Here is a 16,426-nt window from a genome sequence, read left to right as displayed (position 1 = left end):
CGCACATCGGTTAAGAGTCCCGGCATGCCGTGTGCAAGCCGTCGCATGGGCCTGTCGTCTCGCCCACGTTGTTGAGCACGGTCCCCCACGCCTACTAATTATGTGGTGTCCAAGACTTGACAATTGCGCCTGCAGCGTTCCGCTCGCCATACTCTTACGCATTCCGCTTATCTTCTTGCACCATTTTCAGCCCCACGACACCCGTTGCTTCTCCCGTGGCTCCATACAGCGCAGTAATTTGCTCTGCTTTTAGGCCCGTTCATATGGCAATCCAAGCCTTGTTATATCTGTTTGCCGCTGCCCTCTTCGCCACCATGCCTCCACAATGCCACCCCCCTTCACCGCAAAAAGTGTATTTTGATCTGTGCCAATGCATCCGCTCTTGAGAAAGAGGCCGCGCTTTGATTGGAAAATATCCAAAAACTCACACAGCAACCAGGACCCGCTGCCATAACAATGGCCGACTCTGTGTGAGTCCCTCGCAATCATCATTAATAATTGAAAAAAAATCTAACCAAATCATAGCCTAATCGCACCGTTGTTTGATGAAGCAGTGGCAGCCATACAAAGCGCCGTACTGCAAGAACACCAACTTCATTTCCAAAATGATGCAAACGCATCGCTCTTGTTGAACGAGCTCCGTCGAGTATCAGTCAACAACGGCTCTGTAGACCAGAGAGTGGTTGTGTGTAGCCGGAAACTTACATTGTTCATTCGTACTCTTGCGCCATACTTCGACCTTCTGAGCACATGCATAAAGCTCCAACCAGAATGGATTAGCTGGTTCTGGGGTGCGCTCCAACTAGTCATCAAGGTAATATGCAACCGCAGCTGGATGCAAACTATGCTGAAGCAAAAGCAGATGAGCAGTGCCTATATCCTTCTTCTTGAAAAGGTCGCCGATATGTTGGAAGCCATTGCGCATGTCTTGCCTCCGTATCAGCAAATATATGAGACTTACAGTGCAAACACCCCGGACTCCAATGTCAAAGACGAAGACTTTCATTTAGCAGCACTCATGTCTTATGTTTATGCCGACTTTGTGCAACTGTTCTTGGAACTTTACTACGTTTTCTGCCGAGGGAGTCAAGGTACGTTGCAAGATTCACGCCTCAAGGCTGTATCAGTAAATCGATTGTGCATTGGACTAACTAACCCCTGATACAGCTCACACAGTGTCATGGAGGCCGCTTGACTCACGCATTTCGCGTATGGAAGTCCGATTGGCCAAACACAGAAGATGGCTGGAGAAGGAGACGCAAAACGACATTCAAAACTATTCCGATATCGCACATCATCGCAAGCACTATCTTGACTTTCTGCAAAATCAAGATCAAATTAGAGGCAGCGACTATTTGGATCATGAAGGGCAAAGAGCTGTCAAACGATGGAGGAGGGTGGAAAAAGCGCGAAACTGGCTTTGTAATTCGCCCACCACAAGTCAAGTCGATCGCCGACCCAGACAGTACAGCCCAGACTCATGTGCATGGTTCTTGCAAAGTTCAATCTACTGTAAATGGCGAGATCAACCATTTGAAAAAGCAGTAGCCAACGATGCAGATTATTTGTTGAACAGTTGGCAACATCGGGTGCTATTCGTTCAAGGTACGTTGAGAATCTTACATTCCCCATGAGCCGAGTACTAACATCATGTAGCACAGATTGGTTTTGGTAAAACCTTCATATCCCATTCAGTAATCGAGAACCTTACTGCTGAGGCTGAAGATCCTAACATTTGTGATGAGCCTCCTGTAATCGCGCACTACCGTTTCAGCCTCATACATTCCAAGCATAATCATCCAGACGATGCATTGCGATCCTTGTCAAACCAGCTGCTTCAGTTGCATCGCAATGATCATTCTACTCTCGATGCTGTATGCCTGCTGCTACGCAAAACTTCGTTTCGAGAACATGCAAATACAGACGAGGTATTAGACGTCCTGACTCTACTTTTGCGACAACATCCTACCTACATCGCGATTGACGGTATCGATGAATGCAGCAACACTGAAGTCTTTTTGGGATTGTTGGCAAGATTATGCAGAGGTTCCGATGCGAGAGTCATCTTGTTCAGCAGACCGGACTTGAAGATACCGTTAGAATACCAGAAGTGGGCATCTGATGCCCCTCACGTTTTCTCTCTCAAAAGCTCACATAACGCCATGTCCATTGAGAATTACCTCACACCGGAGCTAAACCGCCTGGCAGACCAAGGATTTTTTGGCATATCCATGGACCGAACGCTGATTCCCCAATTCGCACAAGCAGCAAATGGAGAGTTTTTATGGGCCTCTATGCTTCTGAAGTTGCTTCAGTCACCACTAATTTCACCAGAAGAACGATTAGGTCTTCTATTTAATGTTCAGTCGTTGAAGGGGCTGGGCTCACTCTACCACACTATGATTGATGCGCTGGCGCGTCACTCGCCCCAGAAGAAGCGAGTCATCGCTAGTACTTTCCGCTGGTTGTCTCATGGAATTCATCACCTGGATTCAGCTGCGCTACAAGCCGCTCTGTCTATACAGAGTACAGACGAGAATGAGACATCACATACGATGAATATCGTCAACGCGTTGGAAGAGCTCAGCTGCGGTCTTCTTCTAGTCACAAACGATGCTGTTTCTTTCGCCCACGCATCCGTGCGCGACTTCCTCCAATCCTCTGCTTCTCATACATCGGAGTTCAGTCTGTCTAACGAGAGTGGTGTACACGGACGCCTTGCAGCCGATTGTCTTTCTTATCTTGTCTACAGCGTACCGAAGCAGCCACTCGGCGTACTACACCCTCACAACCCACCCACACCTCCAGCCGCTTCAGCCAGTAGCGGCGCGAGCCAACGAACAAACTCATCTGGAGATAGCGGCTACAAGTCGTTATCCTCATCTGACGGTGACAACAACCATGCTGTAGCACCAATTGCACTCAACCCACGCAACAGCAGCTCAAGACCAAACAGTATTCGCACCATACCCTTCGATACCCATCTCCCCTTTTTACGCTATGCGGCGCTCTGTTGGCCTATACACCTAAGTCGCGCCCTAACCTTATCTTCTCACCACTCTACCGCCACCTCCACGACAGATACACTCGCTTATCTTCCTGCTCTCAGCGCCTTCCTGTGTTCACGCCTCGCCATCACATCGTGGGTTGAAGCATCATTCCGATATAGCTTACCGCCTACACTCACACGGCTTGTGGGGCCGCTATCCGACCTAAAAGGCGAGATCTCTCCTTCGACAGTAAGGGGCAGAGAGTTAAGATGCGTTGTGGGCCAGATGAGAATATTGAGTGAGCGCTTAGCCGGCTTGAAGAGAGAAAACGAAGGTGTGATGAGAAGAAACCCAAGCTTGATATGGCAGATGGATGAGCCAGGGGAAGACGCGTATTGGCCTGTTTGGGAAGATGTCGTTGCCAGCGCAAGTGTTCCGTGAGGAAGGCAAGGGTGCAGACCTGGCTTCTATCAATTCTTCATGCTTCATTTTCATATTCAGTACATGTATATATATTCTCTACGCGATTTATTAAATTATATCCAATGGTTCGAATCATTACATGAAACTTGATCACTTTGTAGTCCTTTTTGTGCACAACACCAAGTTTTCACTACATAAGAGATAGATGTTGGGGATTTACAAACACGAAGATTGCTTTTCGTGCCGTGAGAAAGCGAACTATATGCACAGAACTGTATGCCTTGGGTCGGTGTTCATGGGGATGCTTGACTACCAAACGCCATCATGTGACCTCGTGTTCGGAATGTGCATACCGTTCGTGACCAGCCATTGGCCAATGGCCACGACTACTTCACCTCTCACCTGCATGAACAGCACGCCAAATCCAAGCTAACAGCAATGCTCCACGATGTCTCGCAAACCACAAGTCGTCTAGCTGCCCTCAAGAGCAATCAGTGCAAGCTTCTGCAAATATAATTGCCTCAACGGCCACCGCGGGCAATCCGATCCGTCACAATAGCAATTCCCAGAATGGCTCCCCCACCATCTACCCTTTACACTCTCTCGTTCTTCATAGCAACCCTCGCCACCCTTCTAGTCGCATTTACTCTACGCCTCCTCGCTATCCTACCCAATGCACGCACAAAAACGCGACCACTCCGGCGCAAGCGCCCACTTGCAACACGCGTGCTGATCGTGCTCGGATCGGGGGGCCACACCCACGAGATGCTATGCCTACTCCGCGACCTCGACACAAAAAAGTACACACACAGAACATATGTAGTCAGCAGCGGTGATGCCTTCTCCGCACAACGCGCCGCGCAGTTTGAGCAGGATTTGCAAGATGCAGCGACAAAGAGAGAGAAGGCGCAAGAGAAGATGGTAAATGGCCAAGACGCAGACGAGAGTGACGGCAAAGCAACAAGACCAACGATGCAAGTCACGGATACAAATGGTCAGACACGTGTGCTGGATACAACAAGAGGAGATGACAGCCCAGCATGTACAGGACCCCAGCATTACAACATAGCCATCGTACCGCGTGCAAGGAAGATCCACCAGTCACTGCTTACAACCCCGTTTTCCGCTCTATACACCCTATTCGCATGCTTCACACCGCTCCTCGGCGCACCCCCGCTTCTCGCAGGCCAAGCACCCACAACCCCCTACGAAGCGGCCGCAGCCGATGTCCCCGATCTGATCATCACCAACGGCCCAGCTACAGCCGTCATCGTTATCCTCGCAAGCCTCATAATACGTTTCTTTAACATCAAGGGCGCGGAAAGCAGGCGCAAGTGCAAAACCGTGTATATCGAGAGTTTCGCACGAGTCAAGACGCTCAGTTTAAGCGGCAAGATCTTGCTTCACGTCGTGGATCGGTTCCTCGTGCAGTGGGAGGAGCTGGAAGGTGCGGGTAGGAGGGCAGAGTACTGGGGCGTCCTGGTGTGATAACGAATGCAAGGAAAGTATGCATATGACAGGAGATTTACAGGAACGACGATGGTATGCATGGGAGATGATGGCGTTTGATGTGCATTTCACAGCGAAAGATACCCCCCCTCAAAAAAACTATGATGACGATGTGTACTATGCAAAAGAGGGCCTGGATTGAGATTTGCTGCTTTCAGTTTTCGCGGCTATGTGTACAGAAGTTTTCTATGTTACAAATCTTCTCTTCTCCTTTTGCCTGGAGACTACAATTGCAAACCGTGCACTTGAAGGAGAAAACCTTAGTCCAGGTCCTGGTTTTGAGAAGCAATCTGCTTCTTGCCTAGGTATGGCTTTGCGGCTTTCTTCTGCATGTGCTGGCCCAGTGCGGCTAGCAGGGTTTCCTGGTCCACAAGAGGCTGCTTCTTCAGTGCCTCTGCTTTCTTCCTTTGCTCCAGCTCCCATCGCAATTGCATGGGCGTCTTCATTGCTTCAGCAGCTTGCTTCTGTTGCTTTGCAGTCTCTCGTGCGAGTGCGGCCTGTTCAGAGTGCCTGGTGATCTTGACACGCGGCGCCTGGGGATCCTGTTCCTTCTTTGCCTTGATGGAGAGATCATGGATGTCGCCGCGGAGTTCTTCGCCGAGAGTGTCGGGGAAAGGTGGGGAGACGAGAATGTAAGACATGGACTCTGATCTCTCAACAATGTTGCGCGTTGTGTCTACGTCATCGTATGCCTCTGGCAGTTCGAGATCCTTGCTTCTTGGAGGTTGTGTCTTGAACCTGTCTTGTTGCTCCTTTTCGATCTTTGTGAAGTTTTCTTCAATATCGTCTGTCTTCAGCACGCTCGGGTCTTGCTGCTCTCTGCTCTGCTTGTTGCTGCTTCGCCAGCGGTCCAAGCCGGAGAAAGGTTGAGCGATGGTGGACATGGTCTTCCGCAGCCATGAGCGGTTACCTGTGCTTTGTTCATTCGTGACGTCGACATCTTCAGTCCATTCCTCGCGTTCCCATGGCCATTCGATCCGGTGGTTTGTACCTGAAATGTAGCGATGGAAGATGGGCAGGCCGTTGCGAGGGTCGTACTGGTGTTCCTTTGGGATTTCTGAGCTGCCGTAGTCAGTCCCGGTGTAGGGGTCGATGCCGGTTGTGTGTCGCTCCATGAAGATCTTTTCTACGATAACGTCCTTGTAACGCTTTACACCTCCTTGATTGATCTCAGAGGGTATCACAAGGCGAACGTGGTCTAGAGGAAGTGGCACCTCGTTTGGATGCTTCGGACCCATGTCCTCATTGGCAGCACTGAAGACAGTGGAGTCGTAATATTGCTAAGAGGTATCAGACTGAGTTCGTGGCCCAAGGGAAGAATACGAACCATGTTCAAGTCCTTTACAATAACTTCGTGAGTCCGGGGGATGATATCTTGCACAGTACCAATCTTGCCAGCATCTTTACCCTTGAGAATAACGACACGGTCATTTTTGACAATAGGAAAGTATTTCTTGTCATCAACAACCAGAGGATACTCAAGTTCCATTCCCTTCCTCTCTCTTACAGCATTGCGGTTCTTTTGTGTCTTGGCGGAGATTTCTGGTTTCTGCATCTGAGACGATGTGAGAGCACCGTACTTGTCTGCATTTGGGCCGATGGCACGGTTTGGCCTCAAAGGACCCAACCTCCAATCTTCTTTGGCATTGGCTAGAGCACGTTTCTTGACGCCCTTGACATTTGCATTCTCCCACATGATGCGCTGCAGGACGGCTTGCTTGGACTCCCATCGCTCCTGCATGAGTTCTTGTCGCTTCTTTCGCTCTCGCTCGTGCCATTGGATTGCGTTCTTCGTTTTGCGGATTTCCTTGAGTTTCTTGGCCTGGCGGGCGGCATTGCGTCCTGGCCGGACGACTAATTGGCTCATGGTGGGTAGAATAGCGGCGATGGACGTGGATGTGGGAGGGTTTGCGGACTACCGAGCCATGGAGCAGTGGGCGTGGACGGGTGCTAGCAGTGGATTTTCCGGGTCAATCGACTTTTTCGGGTTCACTGCAAGCGCCTCGCTTCAATGGCTTGGTCCTTGCGGCGATGGGCTGGCGGGAAGTCGTCCCTCTTGGTGGTGACCAGTGCCTTCGATACTGCGATCCAAATTTCCGCGTCGGTCCCGGGCGGTGTGTCAGCGTCGCCATTCTGCCACCCTGAACCAGCTGGCCGATGACATCGTCCACCCACATCAACCATCCCATCAACCTCCAGACCTTGTCGCCAACATGCCGCTCCTACGGCGCAGACTGCGCTGTCATTACTGCAATGTTCAGTCGCGAGAAAGCGTCTCCCAGATACCCAAAAAATACCGCTGTCCGCAATGCGACGCCGTGAATCACTTTGATGAGGTACATGGCTGAAGACATAAATATGCGACTTCTTCTCAACTGACTTTCTACCAGCGCGGAAATATCACGGATCCACCAATAGAGGAGATTGCAGCTATCCCCGCGCCTGTGCTTCAGTACATACCCTCGCGCTCACCCTCACCCTTTATGTCCGCTCCCCCCGACAGCATCTTCTGCGACGCGTGTCAACACAACCAAACGTTATACACCAGTCTGCTCGCCGAATTTATCCCGGAAGAAGACGATCCACAGTATGAGCAATACCTCGCAGCCTACGATAACTACAAGATCGAGCTTGAGGAGCGCTACCCACAGGTGTGTAAGAACTGCTTGCCCCGGGTCCAAAACCAGATACGAAATGCGAACCATGTAGCGAGAGCAGACAATTTGGCGCGCATAATGGAAGCGAGCAAAGAAAAGCGCACGGTTGTGTACACGGCGCGACAAGCATGGACGCTCAGGGCTATTTCGCTAGCCGAGTGGACTTACATCTTGAGTACAGTGGTGGGACTGCTCTGGCATGTCGCTGGGTTACTCATGGTCCCCAATGAGACTATTCGGGAAGACCAGATCTTCGCTTGGAGCGCATGTCTGCACCAAGCGTTTCGCTCGCGATCCGTTGACGACATCTGTGTACTTTCGCCGTATATAGTCAAATGGTTGCAATACGCTATCCTTGCCGACCTGCTCACCATCTGGTGGAACCCCAAGTTGAAGCTCAAAACGAACAGTCTCACGGGCAGAATGCATGGACTCAAGTCACTGTGGTCAATTCGCTCTGCCGTCATCATATCCCGCTTTGCGAGTCTCTACTACTGGCAGCACACCGCAGTCGACAGCGATACACTACAGAGCTTCCGATACACTCACACAGTTATGGCCAGTGTACTCGCGCTCTCTTTCGTCCTGACCTGGAAGACTGTCCGCATAGTCTACGGTGCCGCACCCTCATTCCCCAAGGCAGCCCAAGAGCCCGTCCTCAGCGAACCCAGCAGCGCAAAGAAAGAAAGGAGGGGCTCCTACCATCCTGCACACCCGCAAGCGGACCTCTTCGATAGCATGGCACATTCGTTTGCATCTGGAATCCAAGGCTATCAAGAATCTTCTCCCGCCCCTCCATCACCCACCCTCACTGAATCATCCTATACCACACATGCTACGACAGAAGCCACAACTCCCTTTGCCCAACGCAACTCTTTCCTAGACGTCGACGACATGGACTGGACCCCAACCAAAGGTCGCTTCTCCGCTCAACCCCCCGAAATCATATCCAACCAATTCTCCAAGCGCCCAGCTTTTGCTCAGCAACAAGCCTCGCCCTCGGCCAAACCTAGAGAACCGCACTCCATCTTCGCCCGCAAAGACCCAAATCCCTTCCGCCACCGCGTCCCCGCCGCACCACCCACCTCGCTCGCCGCCAATCAAAAACCCGACCCATGGAAACGCGGAGTATGGGCACCGCCACTCAAAGAAAGCATGCCCAACTTCTTCAAAGAAGAGAAGAAGACAAGGGGCGCGGATGGGACTAGCAAATCACAAGGCCTAGAGGGTCTGGGCGTACCCAAGAATGTCAAGAGGGATGCAGAACTGTTTGCTAGCCCCAAACTCAAGTATGATTACTATGGTACAATGAAAGATACGGGACTGGAGGATACGTTCAATGCCATGTTCTCCAAGTAGAGAGAAAGAGAGATACACAGAGAGATACACAGAGAAAGAGAGAGACTTGGCTTGCATCATTGATACTTTTTTTTGGTTCGGTACTGGCGAACGCCTATTTTCCTCTTGTTTTTCTTTTCTTTTCTTTTCTTTTCTTTGCTCTCTCTTTGGGATGGCGGGACGCATTGATTGGCGTTTTGTTTGAGATACCCGGCAGCTAGTGGCACTTTTTTCCCTTATGTTCCATTGGCCCGAGTTATCAAAGTCGCAGACGGGATCTGTATGTAAGTTGTGATACTCATGTTTAGGAGTTACAAGGACCACGAATCAGATGTGTAAAGTATGCATGGCGAATCGGGCCTTGATTCAGTACGCGGCTAACCTTCCATGTTTGCACACGACATGCATGGATAAATCGCTCGGGTAATAGCCATTCACCCGTTACCCCACCAAGGCATTGTGAAGCAGTACGCATTACTCCAGTAGCGGCACACAAACGAGTGGGCGCTTGAACGAGTTAGATTTGCTATCTAACCCTCCAGCATATCATGACTTTCATATGCCGAGTTGAAGCACAGATATCCCCAATGTAAAGACTCCGGTAAACATCCGCGGCCATCCGCGGATTCCATCATTCGTTCATGGCGTGCTGGTAGTCCACGTTCATTTCCTTCCTTGACTCCTTGTTGGCCAGTACTCTATGACCTGGGCTTCTCCTTCTTCTCCTTCCAGAGTGCCGAGAGACCGACACCAGAAACCTTGACGACCTTGAAACGCACACCGGGAATATCACCCTTGGCCTTGCCCTTGCGACCGAAACCGGCAAGGAGAACTTCGTCGTTCTCGTCCACGAAGTTCAAGCAACCATCGTTGGGAACTGTTTCCGGGTTAGCCGGGTCTTCCGGATGCATGCTTGCCACAGGTGCTTTGCTGTAGCTGCACTCAATTCCTGGAATAGTGTAACGTACCGAAAGCGGTGACCTTCTTTCCGTTCTTGATCAACTGAACCCTGACACACTTTCGGATAGCGGAGTTGGGCTGCTTGGCCTCAACACCGACCTTCTCAAGGACGATACCCTTGGCGTGGGAAGAACCACCAAAGGGAGAAGACTTGAAAGCGGTTCCGAGGAGACGCTTCTTGTAGTGGAGGTCGGCCCATCGTCCCTCACGACGATGGTTGCGGAGCTTGCGGGCGGCGTTGAGACCTCTTGGCTTTCCTGGAGGATGGAGTAAGCAGCTGCAAAGTACACAATGGTGTCGTGCAATGCGAGAGGAGGGGGAAAATGGTATCTGGACGGATTGGAGAGGCCTGGGTGAGATGGAAGCATACCTTTACCCATGATTGCGGTGTTGACGAGTGATGTGCTGGTGAGTGGATGGTTAGTATCGCGAACGTCGAAGAGTAACGGGAAGGAGAAATCTCACCCAGCGTGTGTGCGCACGGGCCTTGGCGTCGCTTCTGTCGTGGCTAGCGCGGCTGCAGGGGTATTTGCTATCTTATCGGGCCATCGTCATTGAGCTGGGCCGAGGACTTCAGGAACACCGAACGCCATCTTCTCTGTCGAAGCGCATAGCTCTAGAGTCTGACTAGCTTCTAGCTTTCGACAAAATACAAAAGAGAAATTGGTGTTCACATTCGGACACTCAGCGCCCTTTCTAGCTTCTATACCTAGTCGCGTGAAGCTACAATCACCGTTCGTCTTCAACATCTTGCTCCTGTGAATATCCACGCTGCATGCTCCAACATGTCTTCCAAGGATGACAAGAAGATCTTCAAGACACAGACAAACCGTCTGCCAGCGCCCGCTCTCTTCGTTGGCCCACCATCGCACAATGCCTCCAACACATCACTACATGAGACCCGAGCACCAGCAAAAACACCTCTAGTCCGCCAACGCTCCCTGCTCTCGCCAGACCCCAAGCGCCCTCTCCCCCCAAACACCACCAGCGATGGCGACTACCTCAGCCCCGTATCGACAAACGCCTCAGCGCCCTTCCAACGGCGCCAGCGCCAACAAAGCCAAGCAGCCGACGCAGAAGCCTCGTCGCGCGCCGAAGCAATATGGGCCGAGATGCAAAACACGCTCGAGGAAGTCGAACTCAGCGCCATCAAAGGCCCCGGCATGACCGTCTTCGGCTCCGAGCACTCGCGCGCCCTCGACGAGCTGCGCCGCGCCCAGATCGAGCTCGCGAGAGCGTGGGCCCGCTCAGAAGAGGACGAGCAGGCGCCCGAGCAGCAGAAGAAGAAGTCGCAAGATACAAAGGCTACGGATGTACAGGCGCAGAGTATGGTGAGTGGGGTTGGTACGGGCAAGGGGGATAAATTGTTTGATCGGATTAAGCTAGAAGAGGAGACAGAGAAGGACATCGAGCTTAGCCGGAAGAGGAGGGAGGAAAATGATCGGTATTTTGAAAAGGTGAACAAGGGAGTTCAAGAGGTGGTTGTTAGGTTGGAGGAGGTGGCCAAGGCGATGAGAGGAGTTGAGAGTGAGAGTAAGGAGATTTGGGGACATGGAAGTGAAGAGGGGGTGGATTCGGATAGCATTACCACTGCGCAGAGTGTGACCTGAAAATATGGGGGAATATATGGTACTTCTCTTTTTTTTACATACATCGGTCTGCTAATACGAATTAAGCAACATCTCCGCACGGCGATTTATCGCATTCAACGCCGTGAGTCGTCAAATCATGGATTAGATAGAGCGGAGCACAGGATATCGGGTACTGTAGAACCCCGAGGTTGTCCAAACGCCAGGGTCGGAGTTCCGTAGCTGTAGTCGATACGGAATTGTCCTACGGACTTGGTGATGAAATAATATACTTGTGTAACCAATAGAGGTGAAATGATATGTTAAGGTACTTGAATTAATTCGGTAATGATACATACATTATGAATACCTATCTAGGATTACATTTCATATCGGCCGTCAGTCTAGATGTAAATATCCTCCATGCTAGATTACAAATTTTGTTCCCTTTTAGATTTTTCACCTTGGTTCTTTTTTCATTCCTCATCCAAGCAGCTCGACTCTCTATTTAAAGTAGATATCGATAATCTGGGTTCAAATCACCCATTTCCGTCTTTTCGTATTCGGTCAATCCCACATCTCTCACACTCTTATTGCGTCTCCGGTTCGCCCAGTTGCACATGACAAAGTACGCAGTGCAGCTAAGCGCGCTCAAGACTACAAAAGCAATACTGATAGAGTAGCCTTTTGTGTACTTTGGTGCATCCTTTTTGAGAAAAGAAAAGGTAGCAATGATTCCGCCGATGTTGCCTGTATGTAATGTCAGATTTGTTTTGCGCAAACAAGGATCAAACGAAGAAGAAAAAGACAAAACTTACCGAAACCAACCTGCCACGCACTGCCCACAGCTCTCCTGTGATGCCCACCCAGATTCATATTGAACCAACAAACAATAACAGGCATGGCTGTATAAGCTCCCATGGCGACCAGGAAGAGAGCTGCATACTGCAAGTCGTGGTTGTTGTGCACGGAAATGAGGATAGCGAAGCCGGTGATGCAGACGCAAATGGGGAAAATGGCAAAGAGGAAGCGATGTCTGAGGCGATCGGAGAAATACGCAACAAGCATGGCAAAGCCAAAGGCAGCAGCCCAAGGAGGCACACTGTGGAGCTGGGTCTGGATGGGCGAGTAGCCGTAGCCTTGGATGATGGCGGGCGAAAAGTATGCATAGCCATATGCGGGTACGATCAAGCCAAAATACATCAAGCCACCGATAAAAATCTTGGGGTCTTTGAAGACATTTGCGACATCTCGCGCTTTGATGGGGCGCTCGCGGGCGGAGCGGCCTTGGTCGACTTGGAGGCGGTGCTTGACATAGGCGCGCTCAGGCTCCGTCAACCACTTGACTTCTTCGGGAAAATTAGGTAGCAAAAAGAAGAATGCAAACGAGACCACGACGGTTAACAGTCCCTCGAGAATAAATATCCAGCGCCATCCGCGATAACCTCGTATGTGATCCATCTTGCCAATGGCACTGGCGAGCAGTCCTCCAAAGGCTCCAGCAAGGGTAGTAGAGCTGAAGAAGAAGGAGAAGCGCTTCTGAGCCTCACTTCTTCTATACCACATTCCAATTAGATAGAAGGCGCCGGGGAACTGGTAGATTCAAAGTCAGTGTACGTCCCAGATGGATTTTGTAGATTTATCTTTACCATTCCTGCCTCGAAAACACCGAGGAAAAAGCGGGTAGTCAGCAATCCCGCGTAGTTTTGAACAAAGCCTTGCAGCATAGTGACAAGTCCAAAGCCAAACATGCAGATACTCAGCCAGATGCGGGGCTTCATCTTTTTCAGCAGGATGTTGGACGGGATCTCGAAGAGGATGTACGGGACGAAGAAGATGACAAGGGCTGTGTTGTAGCGGTTGTCTCTGTTGAGGTCAAGTTCCTGGCTAAGGCCAAAGACATTGGCGTTGGCAATGTTGACTCGATCCAAAAAGGCCAGCAGGTACATGATGCACAGAAATGGAATGACATGGAGATCTATCTTGGCAATGAGTTTGGTGTCGGTGGTGGTGGGCGGACAAGTGACATGTTCAGAGTCATCGTCGTGGTTGTTGTCGTAGCGAGGAAGGGCATCATGCTTGTCCAGATCCGGGGACGACGGGTCTTCTGCAAATGGTCAGACTGCGGCTCTAGCACCAACAGATGCACATGCATAGTAGCCAAACGAGCCATGAGCCGGGCTAATAACGATCAAAAAGGGTGGCGACTCATCTGCAGAGGGACAAGCCTTGTAGATGAGGAGTGAGACGACTTGGCGCCGTAGCCATGAAACCCTGAACTTACTTTCAGTCTTGCCAAACATGGCGGTGTTTGGGCAATGTCGGACCGTGTGGCAAGCGGGCGGGTTGATATGACAGAGCCTGAATGGCAGGCGACTGTACCGTGGTAGAAGCGGGAGCCGGGTTGGCGCTTGCAATGGGACTTGGGAGGCGGCGTGGGAGAAGCAATTATGTTGACAGATGAGCAGGCCGAGGTCGCTCCGTCTAGCTATCCGCTCTAGCCCGGCGTGGATGTGCGCCCTGCCCGCTAACCCCGCATCTCCTCTCGGGGCAGGGCGCCTGTCGCCGTATCTTATCGCCGCCGCCGCTGCTGCTTGTGCTTGTGCCTTCCCCAGCGCCAAGTCGCGGATAGCACAGGCGACGCTGCATGGCGTAACCTTTGTTGCATCCACTTGCCAGCCCATGCCCGCCCAAAGAGAGCCCTTGTCAGAGCCCCCTCCCCCTTCACCACCGCCACGCCCAGCCCAGGCGACTTTTGCCGGGCCCGTCCACGGCGGCGCTCGAAAAAAAAAACTAAGGGTCGAGCGGCGCGCGCCTCGCGTCAAAGTAAGTCATGGTCGATGCCGCCATGTGATCGCCGGCGAGGCGTCGTCGTCGTCGGCCTAATTGCGACAAAATTGGCTGAATGCTCAAGGGCCAGTGTTCCGCGGCGGTCGCACTTCATCGTCGTGTGCTTGTGCTGGTCCTGGTGTTGGTGTTGGTGTTGGTCGCATGCCCCTCCAGTCAGCCCACGAGGCGGCATCCAGATTGAGTGGCGGCTGTCCGTACATGTGTGCGTACATGTTCGTATACGTATGGATGTTGCATGTCCACACTGACGGTGGATGCCAGCTTCCGACAAAGAGCCCACTCGAGTGATGTCAGCCGCGCACTGCTCATGTATAGCACGGTCGAGCTTAGTAAGGAGCAGGCCAAGGTTTTGTATGCGAAGGGTCAACCTTGCTACCGGGCAAGACTGGTTCGGCAGCCGACCTCACTCGAGCCTGGGCACGCCGAAGTCTCAGCGTCGTCCACGCTCCTTTCCTGCTTCCCCAGCCCGCTGACCGCTCCACCCTCCTCTCCTCCATACTGCCGCCACGACGCCGTGAAAAAAGGACGACCCTGCCCCCGGAAGACTGTCTGCCTGCCACCCGCCTCGATCCCACATCCCACCGAGCGGCTGGCCTGCTGACACGAAATGGTGAATGCCAAATATGTCGCCTTTACAGTCAACAAGCAGACGCCCTTTCTGCAGACGCCCGACCAAGCCTATGCGACAGTAATCAATTGCCGCCCCCCCGCCGGCAAGCGTGCCGCTTTTGCGCAAGAGGTGCGCTCCCACAACGTGCCCTTGGCAAAGGTCGAAGGCAGTCTGAAGCGCAAGCGGGGCGAGGACGGCAAGAGAGAGTACGACCAAGCAGCACACTCGAGCGCTTCCTATGCCAGCAATGCCATGGCTCCACTCGCAACCGCAACCGCTCGCCCCCTCCTCACCCAGCAGTGGCAACAACGCAAGCCCACCAGGTTACGGAGGGGCAAGGTCCTGTCCAAGGGTGTCGACCTCGACTGCTGGTTCATCATACTCTCCTACTCGGACCCCGCCCAGTTGCTCGAGATGCGCAGCAAAATCGCTTCATGTTACCGCTTCCTGCGCGACAACCCCATGCTCTGGAAGCATAGCAGGGTTTACTACTACGGAACCGACATGCCGGACCCTCCTCCAGGCCTGACTGAGTTCCAGTTTGCCCATCTGCGCCACGGCCATGGCTGTATGGATTGCGGTGCGCCCGTAAGTGACAACACCCGCACCGCCTACAGACTTCTCATGGCATATTTGTTGGCTTGACTGACCGTCGTCTAGAACACTCGCAAAACATTCTGGGCTTTTCTACGCCGCATGTGCAAGGACTGTCTAACAAACCAGGTCATCAAGGAGTACGAAGCCATGGCTCTTCTCAAAGGTCCAGACGGTGAAGACATCTCCTTCATTCGTGCTGCTCTTCCAAGTGGAATCTACGATTCTTGGGGTAATTTTGTCGGGGTTGGCCCAGCAAGCACACATGCACTCAAGACGATTTATCTAAAATCAGACGTAGACAAGCTCGTTGCCGAGTACAACCGCGAGGTGCGTGAACGGGCTCCCGACGCAAACGAGGCTCCCGCGTGGATTGCTGCATGGCTTGCTGCAAAAGCTCAGAGGATAGAAGAACGTCAAGCCTTTGCAAAGAAGATGGAGCAGTGGGAAGAGATGCAGCGGACTGCCAGGACTGCCGAGTACAGTTCAAAGAAATCTAGGCGCAAGGCCTACTTCAAGGAAAAGGCCGCCCAACTGTCGCCACCGATTGGTATCAAGGAACTCGAGGCCTGTCCGTCGTACAAACGCGCTGTGACTATACCCAAGGATCCCAACAACACTTCATGGGATCTCCTCAAGCCCAAGATTGTCAAGGAAGCAGCAGAAATCGCTGCCCGAAGAGGTCTAGAAGAGTCGCATCCGCCTACAGCATCGTCATCAGGTATCTCAACACCCACGAACAGCATGAACGGCTACCCTCATGCGCATCTCTACCTTGGTACCATCATGGGTCTGCCCCCGCCAGACCACCACCACCACATGTTTCATTGATTGCTTTTCATTTTGCATGTTTCACGCTAGGACGAGCGGCTCACGAAAGGGGGGATATACTTGGGTTAATGATTGCATTTTCGGCACTGGAGCTGG

At 52.0% G+C, this 16,426-nt stretch overlaps 10 protein-coding genes across 10 annotated transcripts; 7 read left to right on the top strand and 3 right to left on the bottom strand.

Moving 5' to 3' along the window:
• Window positions 1-100: 100 nt before the first annotated feature.
• On the top strand, window positions 101-253 carry COCVIDRAFT_107177 (hypothetical protein; the record flags this gene model as incomplete). Its single annotated transcript, XM_014698128.1, has 1 exon — window positions 101-253. One exon carries the CDS (start codon window positions 101-103, stop codon window positions 251-253), a length of 153 nt encoding a protein of 50 aa, XP_014553614.1.
• Window positions 254-456: 203 nt separating this feature from the next.
• COCVIDRAFT_18512 (hypothetical protein) lies at window positions 457-3,431 on the top strand (the record flags this gene model as incomplete). The annotated part of the gene is made up of 4 exons (XM_014698110.1): window positions 457-470; window positions 526-1,091; window positions 1,168-1,605; window positions 1,657-3,431. 4 exons carry the CDS (start codon window positions 457-459, stop codon window positions 3,429-3,431), a joined length of 2,793 nt encoding a protein of 930 aa, XP_014553596.1.
• Window positions 3,432-3,983: 552 nt separating this feature from the next.
• COCVIDRAFT_67311 (glycosyltransferase family 1 protein) lies at window positions 3,984-4,763 on the top strand (the record flags this gene model as incomplete). The annotated part of the gene is made up of 1 exon (XM_014698127.1): window positions 3,984-4,763. A coding segment is annotated over one exon (780 nt), but the record flags the coding sequence as incomplete, so codon positions are not given.
• A 419-nt stretch (window positions 4,764-5,182) lies between these two features.
• COCVIDRAFT_29183 (hypothetical protein) lies at window positions 5,183-6,789 on the bottom strand (the record flags this gene model as incomplete). The annotated part of the gene is made up of 2 exons (XM_014698126.1): window positions 5,183-6,202; window positions 6,250-6,789. 2 exons carry the CDS (start codon window positions 6,787-6,789, stop codon window positions 5,183-5,185), a joined length of 1,560 nt encoding a protein of 519 aa, XP_014553612.1.
• Window positions 6,790-7,135: 346 nt separating this feature from the next.
• Window positions 7,136-8,938, top strand: COCVIDRAFT_40365 (hypothetical protein; the record flags this gene model as incomplete). Its single annotated transcript, XM_014698125.1, has 2 exons — window positions 7,136-7,258; window positions 7,313-8,938. 2 exons carry the CDS (start codon window positions 7,136-7,138, stop codon window positions 8,936-8,938), a joined length of 1,749 nt encoding a protein of 582 aa, XP_014553611.1.
• A 677-nt stretch (window positions 8,939-9,615) lies between these two features.
• On the bottom strand, window positions 9,616-10,257 carry COCVIDRAFT_18509 (hypothetical protein; the record flags this gene model as incomplete). The annotated part of the gene is made up of 3 exons (XM_014698109.1): window positions 9,616-9,794; window positions 9,886-10,134; window positions 10,248-10,257. 3 exons carry the CDS (start codon window positions 10,255-10,257, stop codon window positions 9,616-9,618), a joined length of 438 nt encoding a protein of 145 aa, XP_014553595.1.
• Window positions 10,258-10,662: 405 nt separating this feature from the next.
• Window positions 10,663-11,487, top strand: COCVIDRAFT_107164 (hypothetical protein; the record flags this gene model as incomplete). Its single annotated transcript, XM_014698124.1, has 1 exon — window positions 10,663-11,487. One exon carries the CDS (start codon window positions 10,663-10,665, stop codon window positions 11,485-11,487), a length of 825 nt encoding a protein of 274 aa, XP_014553610.1.
• A 466-nt stretch (window positions 11,488-11,953) lies between these two features.
• Window positions 11,954-13,748, bottom strand: COCVIDRAFT_40362 (hypothetical protein; the record flags this gene model as incomplete). Its single annotated transcript, XM_014698123.1, has 4 exons — window positions 11,954-12,195; window positions 12,264-13,038; window positions 13,095-13,552; window positions 13,730-13,748. 4 exons carry the CDS (start codon window positions 13,746-13,748, stop codon window positions 11,954-11,956), a joined length of 1,494 nt encoding a protein of 497 aa, XP_014553609.1.
• A 208-nt stretch (window positions 13,749-13,956) lies between these two features.
• On the top strand, window positions 13,957-14,331 carry COCVIDRAFT_107224 (hypothetical protein; the record flags this gene model as incomplete). The annotated part of the gene is made up of 1 exon (XM_014698122.1): window positions 13,957-14,331. One exon carries the CDS (start codon window positions 13,957-13,959, stop codon window positions 14,329-14,331), a length of 375 nt encoding a protein of 124 aa, XP_014553608.1.
• A 571-nt stretch (window positions 14,332-14,902) lies between these two features.
• COCVIDRAFT_40361 (hypothetical protein) lies at window positions 14,903-16,330 on the top strand (the record flags this gene model as incomplete). Its single annotated transcript, XM_014698121.1, has 2 exons — window positions 14,903-15,493; window positions 15,566-16,330. 2 exons carry the CDS (start codon window positions 14,903-14,905, stop codon window positions 16,328-16,330), a joined length of 1,356 nt encoding a protein of 451 aa, XP_014553607.1.
• Between the last annotated feature and the right edge of the window lie 96 nt (window positions 16,331-16,426).

The sequence above is a fragment of the Bipolaris victoriae genome (assembly GCF_000527765.1).
Source record: "Bipolaris victoriae FI3 unplaced genomic scaffold scaffold_83, whole genome shotgun sequence".
Classification (NCBI taxonomy): domain Eukaryota; kingdom Fungi; phylum Ascomycota; class Dothideomycetes; order Pleosporales; family Pleosporaceae; genus Bipolaris; species Bipolaris victoriae.
Note: the sequence above shows the minus strand (reverse complement) of the source record. Positions and strands in the feature narration are given on the sequence as shown.